The sequence below is a fragment of the Ochotona princeps genome, chromosome 9, assembly GCF_030435755.1.
Source record: "Ochotona princeps isolate mOchPri1 chromosome 9, mOchPri1.hap1, whole genome shotgun sequence".
Taxonomy (NCBI): domain Eukaryota; kingdom Metazoa; phylum Chordata; class Mammalia; order Lagomorpha; family Ochotonidae; genus Ochotona; species Ochotona princeps.
The window spans coordinates 17,843,833-17,856,628 of record NC_080840.1 but is presented as its reverse complement, the minus strand read 5'-3'; the positions used below and the strand labels follow the sequence as shown (position 1 = coordinate 17,856,628).

The 12,796-nt window shown below is 38.5% G+C and overlaps 1 protein-coding gene across 1 annotated transcript in view; it reads left to right on the top strand.

The window, feature by feature from the left end:
- The window catches only part of COLEC10 (collectin subfamily member 10), a 37,143-nt gene that overhangs the window by 10,644 nt on the left and 13,703 nt on the right, over positions 1-12,796 (top strand). Inside the window, exons 2-3 of the mRNA XM_004580699.4 lie at positions 8,502-8,573; positions 11,709-11,780. Of these exons, the coding sequence (XP_004580756.1) occupies positions 8,502-8,573; positions 11,709-11,780 (144 nt within the window). The remainder of the gene's footprint in view (positions 1-8,501; positions 8,574-11,708; positions 11,781-12,796) is intronic.

The window sequence follows — 12,796 nt, the reverse complement described above, 5'->3', positions numbered from 1 at the left end:
TCTGACCCTGATCTAGTCCTTGTACTGGGAAGGATATTTATGTTTGCAAAAAAAAAGAAAAGAAAAGAAAATCACAAACGTAAGAGATCATTGAAAGCAACACACAGAAGAGCGAACTTACAAAATCACATAAACGCAGAGGGATTCACAGTCTGCTAGGTTCAGATGCCAGAATAATGGGATTTAGACTCAGTCTTCACATATTAAATCTGCTTTCCTCTGCATTGACTAATCATAACCTAGGCTGACTTCATGGTGCCAACATAGATTCAGCTACTTCAGTAACAGTCCATCCTGTCTGCAGATCCAATAAACAACTCTTTATTTTTTCAAAGTACAAACTAAAATGTGTACATTGACCAAATCGCTACTTACTGGCTCTTTTTTGTTGTTGTTCTATTGGTTTGTTTGTTATTTAATTCATTATTTTTCAGGCTACAGTTCATAGGCTCAGGAATTTCCCCTTCCATCCTCCCTCATTCCCTCCCCCACTGTATTCCCCTATATTGTAGCAATATTTCAGTCGCTCAACAACAGTCATTAGTCCATCATTCTGCTATCTAAGTGTAGTCTGACACTATAGGTGTAGACAGTGGTATAAAGTTCAGCATTCTTTTTCTTTTAAAGATTTATTTATTTTTATTACAAAGTCAGATATACAGAGAGGAGGAGACACAGAGAGGAAGATCTTCCATCCAATGATTCATTCCCCCAAGGACCTCAACGGCCGGTTCTGTGCCGATCCGAAGCCAGGAACCAGAAACCTCTTCCGGGTCTCCCACATGGGTGCAGGGTCCCAATGCATTGGGCCGTCCTCAACTGCTTTCCCAGGCCACAAGCAAGGCGCTGGATGGGAAGTGGAGCTGTCGGGATTAGAACCGGCGCCCATATGGGATCCCGGCGCGTTCAAGGTGAGGACTTTAGCCGCTAGGCCACGCCACCGGGCCCGAAGCTCAGCATTCTAATGTCAAGATATATTTAACAGTTTCATTGGGAGTTCATCTTTTATTAAGAAGTAGAAGTGCATATCATAATGTATTTCCACTTCATTGTATACTTCCCTTCATTATATAGCTCCTCTCTCTCTCTTTCTCTCTCTTACTCTATATATATACACATATAACACACATTTATATCGTTTATATACAGATATATAATATATATATAAATACAGAGATGCTTACCTGTATCTCTATTGATTTTGTATTTTGCATGAAGGCTGCCTTATATCAGAGAGAACGTATGATATTTGTCCTTTTGAGACTGGCTTATTTCACTGAGCATGATGGTCTCTAGTTGAGACCAATTTCTGCAAATGGTAGAATTTCATACTTTCTAATGTCTGAGTAGTATATTCCATAGAGTAGATGTACCACAGTTCCTTTATCCATTCCTGTTTTGATGGGCTTCTTAGTTGTTTACACTTCTTCACAGTATGCTGCTGTAAATGTAGGATTATAGATCACTTTCTCATATGCAGATTTCCTTTGGATAGATATTCCTTTTGAATATTTCCTTTGGATATATTCCCAGAAGTGAGATAGCTGGGTCATATGGTAGATCAATTTACAGCTCTCTTAGTGCCTTCCATAGTGACCTCCACAGTGGTTGTACTAGCCTATACTCCCCCCAGGAGGGAAGGAGGATGCCTTTCACCCCACATCCATGCTGGACAGTGTTGTTAATGGAGTTCTGGATATAGGACAATCCCAGTGGAGTTAGGTGAAACCTGTATGTGGTTTTTGTTTGTATTTCTTTAATAGCTAAGGAAACTGAGTATTTTTTCACATCTGTTAGCCATTTGTAGTTGTTCTTTTGAAGAACTGTTCATTTCCTTTGCCCGTTTCTTCACAGTCATTTGTTTTGTTGTCACTGAGTCTCTGAAGCTCTTTTTAAGTCCTGGCTATTAATCCCCTATCACCCTATCAGTTGTATAGTGTGCAAAGATTTTGTTCCATCCTGTTAGTTGCTTTTTTACCTTGTAGATCATTTTGTTTGCTGTTCAGAAGCTTCTTGGTTTGATGTAGCTCCATTTATTTATTTTGACTTTGATTGCTTATGCAATCACAGCAATGACTGTACAATGACTTTTCTAAGATGTCTTTACCAGGGCCTCTATCTTGCAGAGTGCTTCCTATGTTTTTCTCTAATAGTTTGATGATGTCCAAGTGCAGATTCAGGTCCTTGATCCATTTAGAGCTGATTTTTGTATATAAGACACTTACTAGCTCTAAATGCAATCACATGTCAACCAGGGTCCAGATTACATGGATTAAGAGAAGAGACTGTGGTTTCCTGAGTATTCCAGAGCTGTAATCCTGTATTCCGGAGTATTCCAAGAAACACACGGAGTAGAACAAAGACAGTGACAGTAGCAGACACTGGTTCTGTTCACAGCAATCATGCATCACAGTGCTTTTGCAACAGGGGTGCTTTTAGGGATTTTTACCATCCAGAATCTCCTTTCTCATTTGAGCTTCTAGTAACTCCAGAAGAAAACAGTCACTATCCCCATTTTCCAGGATAGGACACTGACACTAGAAAGTTACTTGTGCCATATAAAATTCAATGTAAGTTTCAATAATTAATTAGAGTACAGTTAGTGTAATAAAATCATTAATATTAAAGTATGTAAAGCACAAACATTAAATACATATCGTATGATCAGAGACCTTAAGTCTGTGTGGTTACAAAACTCTTCTTTGTTCATTGCAAACTCCACGGGCAACTTGAATGAGCATTCCCTCTGCAGACATGTGACCCCTGAGAGTAGAAACTCAGGGCCTATTGCATCTTTGTAAGGTGCTGTCTTCCCTGTAAGGTTCTCCTGGGAATAACTGTCCTACTTAAAGCCATGTTATTTAATTTGTACTCATATGTAGTGGATTCTTTTATACCCATAGTCCTACCATCGGCAGAGAACAACAAATTTTTGAATGCTTTGAATGTGTTTGAAAATAGAGTACATTTTACATGGATAATATTATTTCATACATATTTCTTATAACTGCGTACGGTAATATTAAGGGACAATCCCAGAAAAATCTCCTAAAGGATCCCTGGGCCACTGCCATTCAAAAACTTGTTTCTATTGTTCTTAAGCATGGTTGACCAAGGTCAGGGTCGCTCTTTCCCACAGATAAGCTATCTTACAGCAATGGAGATAGTGAACTTGCAACATCTAAAATCATTGTTAATTTAGAAATAATGCTGTTTGCTTTTTATGCTTTTATTAAATGCAATAAGAAGAAAACTTCCCCCCAGAAGCTCAAACGGAAAAAAAGAGTTGTGATGAAATGTCACCACAGGTCCATAGTCACTTCACGGAGTGTGCCCACTGCTACCTCTGGGAGTCAGCATCCCAAGCTTGTAGAGATTTCATTTTAAATTGAATGTCACCTTCTCCTGTTGGCTTCTATTAACTGAGTGATTGGTGCCAGTTCAGGGGTTGGAAGCATTTAGACAATTGAAGAATCTCAGCAATCAGCTGGAGCAGTTCAGGTTATCCTGGACATCGCTCGATACCACATCTGACATGGAAGGAGGAAATGTCTGCTCAGCCTCCTTCTCTCCCTGCAGTTTCCACCACAGAGCTCTTATGTTGAGTCGTAGTAGCCGGTATCTGAGGGAGAGGAAACACCTCCAGTGTGGGAGTCCAAAACAAGTAGATACTTTGCCTTTCCCCCAATGATCAGTAAGAAAGCAGAGACTTCAGAAGATGAAATATCAGAACTACACTCACAAATCTGGCAAGCAACATGAGAACTCAATCTCAGGCTGCATCAGATCAGAGTCTCCGGTGTTTATCAATCTTTCATCTCAACCTTCCAGGAATGAACAGGAATGGCCCATGGTGAATGACCAAAAGAAATTAATTTTCTTCCAAATACCTGTGATATTTCTTGATCTATTAGTAATTTTTTTTCAGAAAAGAGATGATTTTTTTCACATTGGATTATTTTCAAAGGATCTAGGCTTATACTTTGAAATTTATGACTCTCTTCTTGAGTGCTCACTTCTTTTATTACTACAAGTAGCACAATAGTATGCACTCATCATAAATAAGATCATAGAACCCTGTAGAAATGACTTTAGTCAATATAAAGACTCTTGGGAATGTTTCTGGAAAATGCATTCTATAAAAAAAAATTAAGCATGAATTTCAAAAATCTTTGTGCACACCTAAATTTATCTTTTAATTTCATTTTCCACAAGCTTTCTGAAATACTCTCACATCTGCACCCCACTAAGAAATAAGATTGCTATTATGATAATGTTTTATGGGAGACCATTTTTATCTATTGAGCTCAGCTATTGAAACATTTGTTGAAGTCCTTATGAGCGACATACCATGTCTGCAATTTGCTTTATTTTAGAAAAATCAGCAAAAACTAAATAAATGAATATCAACGACAAGTGGTGAATTGTTAGATCACAGTAATGAGTCTCTCTCTCTTCTCTTGCTCTGGCTCTCACTCTCCTAACTGTGTGAAATGTTCGTAGTATAGAATAAAAATACATATAGTCACACAAAATATGATTGTAGGATGTCATTGGAATCTGGAATACAAGGAAATAATCATTTTTATATGTCCTCCAGGATCTGGGCAGGTATGAAGCCATGAACCTGAAGCTTCTTCTAGGTCTCCCATGTGGGTGCAGGCGCCCAAGGACTTGGGGTTATCCTTTGCTGCTTTCTCAGGTCATTAGCAGGAAACCATATTGGAAGCGGAGCATTCAGGACTTAAACTGGTGCCCATATGGTTTGCTGGTGCTGCAGGTGGAAGATTGACATGCTGCGCCATGTTGCCAACCTGTCCAGAGTATTCTTATCAGAGCAAGTGCCACACTTTTGCCTAAGAAAGAAGAGTGAGAAAATGATGGCATTAAAATAATGTAAGACTGGTGGGAAGGGAAGGATAGAGAAGGTAGCAAGGGACTGATGGGTGTGGCAAATTTTTAGTTGTTACTCTCTTTAAATGCAAGGTCTTGGCCTGAGTTCAACCATTCAGTTTCAAAATGTAATGTAATTTTAAAAGACTTTTGTTTATAAGAAAATTCACCTAAGAAGTGATATCATGTGCTGGAATTCTGCTAGAGAGACTATCACAGCAAGCTGATGCGCTACAGAGCAACAGAACCAATCAATTTTGCAAAACTGGAGCTACTTTATTTCTGTTTATAGCTTTCATTTAATTTTAAAATGTAAGTAGCTCTTTCGTGATGAAGGACAGAATCTCTAAATTGTTCTACTATTCCACAGAGTTATTGTCAGGAGGGTAGAAGCTGACAACTGTGAGTCACAAAAGGGATCTCTTCCAAAACTGATTTTGTGTCTCTATTCTGTTCTCAAAGATCAAATGAAGTCATAACCCAAGCCAAAGGCACGGGCACAGGTTGTTGTCTTCGCCTCTGCCAGCAGCTGGCTCACCATTAGGCTCCCATGCTGTCCCACAGGTCACAGGAGTAACAGTCCTTCTTCACCCTCCTAGACTCTCCACCAAGAGGCACCAGGGAGTACCAGACTATTGCATCCCTCACCTGGCTGCTTCCAGTTACTCTCCAGCTTGAAAAGGAATGGGGTTGGGCAGTGGAGGAAGGGAGGAAATAAAAATGACAGCTGTAACTCAAATACATGTGACCTCATGATCCTGATTTTTAACGAGCAGGTTATGACTTGCTAGTTCCATTGCCCAGAAAAGCCACCAATCCCAGAAATGCTGTCACAGAAATGTGTTCTAAGTACTATGGCTTGTTCAGAAAATGAATTCTACAAACAAACGCTCTGGTTTGAATGTTGGCTTTACCACTAGTGAGCCTTGTGATCGTGCCTGCATTACTTAACTTCTCTTTAACCCCATTTTTGGTTTTGTAAAACTGGAGACAAGAATAGTAATGGACTCAAAGGTTTTGGATGGGGATCAAGTGAAGGAATGCCTGTCATGTACTGAGAATACTTTTGACATATTGTGCTTGATAAATAGTATGGGCACATTTAAATGTTTTATGTTCACACAAAATATAGTTAATTGTATTATATATATATCAAATACTAATGGCAGGTGCTATACTAAATTCTGGAGATGTTAAAATAAGTCATCTATAATCCCAGCCATACTCAGGTAAAAAGGAAGAAAATGGGTAGCAGAATGATACATTCGGTATAAAGTGGAATTTTAAACAACAAAGGTATTTAGAAAAGAACTTAGCCCAGCTTAAGACTGTTAGGGAGGGTTTCTTGCAGGGGAATACCTCTCTAAATTTGCTTTTGCTATCAATTCTCTGAAGAAAGATAATATTTTGTCCTTTCTACAAATAAATGTAAATTTAAAGGACCCCCCAAGGTCTCTCAGCTAAGGGCGTCTCAAATCCAAATCTCAATATACTGATTAACTTCAAGGATACATTTCCTTTAAATGAAGTCCTTGGGATAATATTTTATTTTCCTCTCTCTCCATATCTTTCTTTTTTAAAAGGAAATAAAGACTGTCATTCTTCCTGCATTTCCCCTCTTTCTGCCTGAAAATTTGGTAAAGATTCAGATTCTCTAAAATTTACCATCTGCTAAGAGTCACAAATCCTAGGGTGAAAGAGACTGTATCTCGCTAGGAAAACTACAGGAACAAAACCATGTGTTTGATCCTGGTTCAGCTACTAACAAGCTCTCTGACAATAGGAAAACAACTTAACATGCAGAGTCTCCCTTTTCCCCCATTTAAAAAATGGAGCAATAATAGTTTCCACTGCCTGAAAATGCCATGATGTCAAGTCCTTAGAACAGTGGTTGGCACAGTTTATGATGGCTGGAAAAATACTGCCTTTTCTCCCTCTCACCCCATGTTCTGACTGTAAAAGCCATATGCTCATTCTTTTCTGAAAGCCTTCGCTGGAAGGAGTTTCCAGCTTCCCTTACAAAGCATTACAATGCTTGGCCAATAACACAACCAGGATGTTTGACTTTCCCATCTACTGCTCAGGCTTTCATTTAAAAGTTCAGCATTCATCTCTCAGTGAAAAGAAATTTATATTATGTTTAATTTTGTTTTTTCCTAATGAACCAATGGGCATCTCAACTTTCTCTCTTCCAAGTTCTCTGGCCCCGAAAGTTTCTTTTGTTGCCTTTTCAAATCTTTGTTTCTCCTTTCCTTGGGTGATAGACAAGGTCCCTTCCTCCTCCGAGTTTGCTGAGGTGATAATAGTGGCGTCTGCCCATGATATTATGAGTGCTGTGCTCTTTATTTTCAAAATACATTCAAATGCTTCTGTGTTTATCCTGAAACACAGGAACAAGCTAAGGGGGTTAGATATTATCCCCATGTTAAGGGTGAGGAAGCTGAAGCTTAAAGGAGACGAGTAGCCACCATGGCCATCAAGACATCGCGTTCCAGGTCTTCTGTGTATAACACCTTCTGAGGACCCCCTAGGAGACCGCTTTAATAAGTATTATGAAGTCCATCTGCAGGAGAAGAGATTAAGGCTAGAGTCAGAGGTTGTGCATTAAAGCTACTCCAAGCCTGGGCCTATTTTATTCCAAAGCCAATCAGCTCAATCAGTAACAATCAAAGGTTGACCCACCCCATCAGTTACAAACACATTAAAATTAGGACTCCAGATTCACAGCCTAGGGTACCTTTCTTTAAAATCAAGTCCCTCTTGTTTGTCCAGTGGACTGGAACTGCACCCAACTGTGGCTAAGCAGGTGCAACCACACAGGCTTACTTTGCAGCAATTCCCCACTTACTCCCATCTTAGATTCCTGATATACTTTTGGAATCCCCAAGCATTATAGTCAGAGATAATAAATTTATGTGCATATTATACACATTTATATAACTTAATATTGTGTATATATGTAACACAGATGTATAATATACATATGCATGTAGTATATACATAGGTATATTGTATATAACACATATTTTCATTATATATGTGATATGTACATGATAATATATGTGTGTATGTTTTTCATGTGTGATGTATACTTGTGATATGCATGCATTATGATTATGAGTAATATGACATTCTTAAGTATAGAAAAGGTATACAAAAGTATGAATACATAACTATATATAATAGTTACATATGTATATAATATACAATATATGTTTATGGGATAATATATATGTGATCATTTGTATTTATACGTATACAATATATATCTAAATAGCATGCATGTTGGTATATATTGTGGTTTCAGAATCGTGCAGCAAAAATAAAGTTTTATCAGATCAACCATTGTTTTCAAAGATCTAACAGCAAAGTATCTCTTTCAACATACAGAGGAATGTTGAAAAAAGGAAAAGAGAATCTATGGAAAGTTTCCTTTGTTAATGAATGTCCAGACCATGTTGGCCTGTGTTCAGACTCACAAGTGAATCAGATAAAAGCACTGAGCCAAGGGATGAATTCCAATCATGTTCACCTTACTCTGGGGGAGAATTGCTTATGCTGTTATTTGAGCTGCTCCACATTCTCATTTTTTTTTTCTGTCTTAAAAGGAGATGATGGTGAAAAAGGAGATCCTGGAGAAGAAGGAAAGTATGGCAAAGTGGGTCGCAGGGGACCCAAAGGTAGGTGAAGTCATGATACAAAATTGCCCTGGAATATCAGAATTAATCTTTTCTCGCTCCAATCCCTTCTCAAGAAATCATCAGCTCTCATAATGTCTTCTGTCCCCAAGATGCATAAAATGTGTTTCACACATGAATTAGTTCACCAAAAAGACCTACAGCTGAGGCTAAATCCTTAGAGCTTATTAGAGGACCCCTTGTCAAGGCATCTCCAAGGGATAGAAATATCTGCAAATATGCAAGAAATTGATCTTTTATTTTAAACGGTGACAATTTCATTTTGATTGACAAATCTAAAGCAACACCGTGGGAGGAATGGTAAGACATGGAGGGAGGAGGAGCAGAAGAGATGTGAGGATCACTGGGACTGTAGGGTGACGATTCTGCTCACAAGGCTGAGTGAGTCTCTTTGAAACACAGCTGCTGGCTGGATTGGGCTGTGTGGACATGTATCTTCTGAACAGTTGAATTATGACCATCAATTGAAGGAATATCTATTTAAGCTAAGCTCATAGAAGTGTATACCAATAGCAAAATATTTTGAAAAAATAAAGCTTGTATTTAGTAAGTACTTTTAGATCATCATCTAAAAGACAAGTAACAATGTTGAAAGAACTCAGTGGGTTTTTGGATAAAAACTAGTGGGACAGTCTCCATTACCGCTTTGATCATGACATTTCATGATTACACATTCCTTTCTCTATTTTAAACTGGCTAATGTTGTCAAGACTTGTTTCAAAAAAGAGAAAATAGAATCCCAAAGAGAAGCCAAAATGGTTCTGAAGAACAGATCCAGAATGAAGCTCAATGCGGCTTCCATTCACCCTTGTCTAAACTTTTGACATCCTCTGCTAGAGCCAGTCTAGAAATGCTGCACCATAAGTTACTTAATATCATCACATCCAAGAACATTATATTCATCTGCATTTTAATTTTAATTCATTATCACCCTTCTAAAATAGGTAATAGAGTCGAAGATATATTTTAGATATAAGAGCTTTAAAAAAAACTACTTTTTTGCTGTTTACTTCAGATAAAGAGCATGTTAGACAACTGGTTGATAGCCTGCAGAAACAAAAAGATAGACCCACATCTCTCACCATACACCAAGATCGAATCTAAATGGATAAAAGACCTAAACCTACATCCAGAAACCTTCAAACTTTTGGAAGAAAATGTTGGAATCACACTGCAACACTTAGGGGTAGGCCCTGACTTCCTAAAAAAGACTCCAAAAGCAGTAGAAATTGAGACCAAAATAAACAACTGGGACCTCATCAAACTAAGAAGCTTCTGTACAGCTAGAGAAACAATCAACAAAGTAAAAAAACAACCTACAGAATGGGAGAAGATCTTTGCACACTACATAGGAGATAGAGGGCTGATCTCCAGAATATACAAAGATCTCCAGAGAAACCAAAACACTAGAACAAACAAACTGCTCAAGAAATGGGCATGGGAAATGGGCAGACATTTCACAAAAGAACAAACCCAAATGGCAAACAAGCATATGAAAAAATGCTCAAGTTCCCTGGCAATAAGGGAAATCCAAATGAAGACAACAATGAGGTACCACCTAACTCCAGTAAGGATGGCACACATACATAATACCACCAACACTTGCTGGCGAGGTTGTGGGGAAAAGGGAACCCTTCTCCACTGCTGGTGGGACTGCAGACTTGTACAGCCTCTGTGGGAATCAGTTTGGCGAATACTCAAACAACTGAAAATCAACATACAATATGATCCAGCAATAGCACTCCTAGGGATATATCCAAAACATCTCCTACACAAGAAACCAACATGCACGCCTATGTTCATAGCAGCACAATCTACAATCGCAAAAACCTGGAAGCAGCCAAAATGCCCATCAATAGAAGACTGGATAAGAAAGCTATGGTTCATCTACTCTATGGAATACTACTCAGCTATTAAAAAAAACGAAATGCAGTTCTTTGTGGTCAAATGGGCCTGACTGGAATCCATCATGCTAAGAGAAATGAACCAATCCCAAAAGGTTAAATACCACATGTTCGCCTTAATCTGAGATGAAAAGATGACAACTTGAAAGATAGTACCTGTACATTGTATATTGTAATATTAGTACAATCTCTAACAACCTGTATCCAATGCAATAAGATAACGCGATATAATCTATAAACCAACAATTAATGTCAGAATATTTAAGATCTACATCGAAAAACTGTAATACCTACTATACCCTCAATACGCTATGTTAACCGGTAATGGGGAGGGAGTGCAGGGAAATCTTTCAGGACCATAAAAAGAGTGAGAAAAAAGTACAATATAGCCTATCAAGATCAAATCTGGTAATTCATAGACAACAGACTCAAAGCAGCACTAAACAACAATAAAACTACTATACCAATGCATGAGGGGGGAATCGGGTGTGATCCTGACAACCTCTTAACAGGAGGTCGTGTGCGTGGAGCAGGGGGGGCACTCCAGAGTGAAGCAGGTGGTAAGGAGGAAGCTTGGATCCCAACCACAAAGACTCCCAGACCTTCACCACAAACTATTAATACGAGCAACAAGGACTATATCCCAACTGCCAAGGAGGCCACAGGGAATTGGATGCCCTCGGAGGCCGAGCACTCTGAGGTCACCCACCCCCAACCGGAGCTTCCGCAGGGGATGGAAGAAGTCCAAACACTACCGCGCAGAAACCAACGTCATCGGAAAGACAACCAGAAGCCCTGAGCAGTTCGCAGACACAGAAGAACAATAAATGTCCTTCAGGACCAGGGAGGAGAGCTTTCTCTGGTCCGAGCCTGGCTCCACCTCTGGACCCCCGCCCTCCCTCACAATGACCATCGGGATCGCTTCAAAAACCCCTCACAGCAAACAATCATACAAACTTAAAAAAAACTAAGATAAATAGACAAACAACAGAAAGTACAGCTTGAAATCTGACAGGAAAGAGCTGGCGTGGATTGGCTCATGCCTTGCTGGGTGGGACACAAAGATTAGTCACTCCTCACCATGGTGTTGAGGATTTTCCTGCACACCACCCCCCCCCAAAAAATAAATAAAATAAAAAAGAGCATGTTAGCCATATCTGTAAAAGGAAATATAAAACCTAATGTCATAAAGATGGCATCTTATTCTTTTCAGGAATTAAAGGAGTATTGGGTGATATAGGATCCCAAGGTAATATTGGCAAGACTGGACCTATTGGCAAGAAAGGTAAGCTGCATTTAACACTTCTTCCATGGACATTTCAAGCAAATTGAGCATACCCTTAATATGCATTTTAAGTTTTGCTTCAGGAAAATGAGCCCTTTCCTTTCCTTTAAAATATGGATTATCTCTGTTTTGATTGCTTAAATCTTTCTTCCATGAATAAGCTATATATCTCACAGTCTGGAAATAAAAGGCCTCGAGGAAAGTTAAACAAGATCGCAGGTTGAGAATCAAGCATAAAAAGCATCATCATCTCTATATTGATTTCTCCTTAGGCCTACAGGTTGAATACTACATTTTATATAATTAAAACTTATTTTGTGATTATTCAACCATATATTTTTTATAGTTACCTTAATTTGAGTGAAGTAACTAATAGTGCATCATTTGTGATCATTTCATAGGATAGAAACTTGAACATATATAGGTATACCTATTTGTATTCAGTCAACTCCTGGCCTTGGGCATAATGGCAGCATAATTGTTATAAAATGGAAATATTGCTCTCTTTATTGTCTAAATACTTTTTCCATTTTTCTTTGCTTAAAGCCCCACAATGGTGGCAAATTCAAATTGCTTCTGATATCCAGTAATTTATAAGGCATTGTTCTACTTTTTTTAGATGAGACAGAATTTTATTTCAAATGACACAGACTAATCAGGAAGAAGTCTCTCAAAAATAATTATACTACTTAATCAGGTGACTGCCACTGTAAACATAGGAGAGTGCATCCAAAGGAGCACAGGGTATTATGTTTTAGCAAAATTAGTAAAGGAGAATATTTTAGCCTTAACTGGTCAAAATGGTGCTTATAATAGAAATATACATATATTACTCCTTACGCAACAAGGATTTTACTCAATTTTCCCCCTAGTTTCCTGTGCTCATGGAATAAGAATATCCAACCATGACTGTAGATCTGCTTAAGTATTACAGATACAGATCTAGGTGTATGTGTATATATATTTCCCCCTCTGAGAACTACTTTTGCACAGATGATTTTTCTATTTTTCATTGA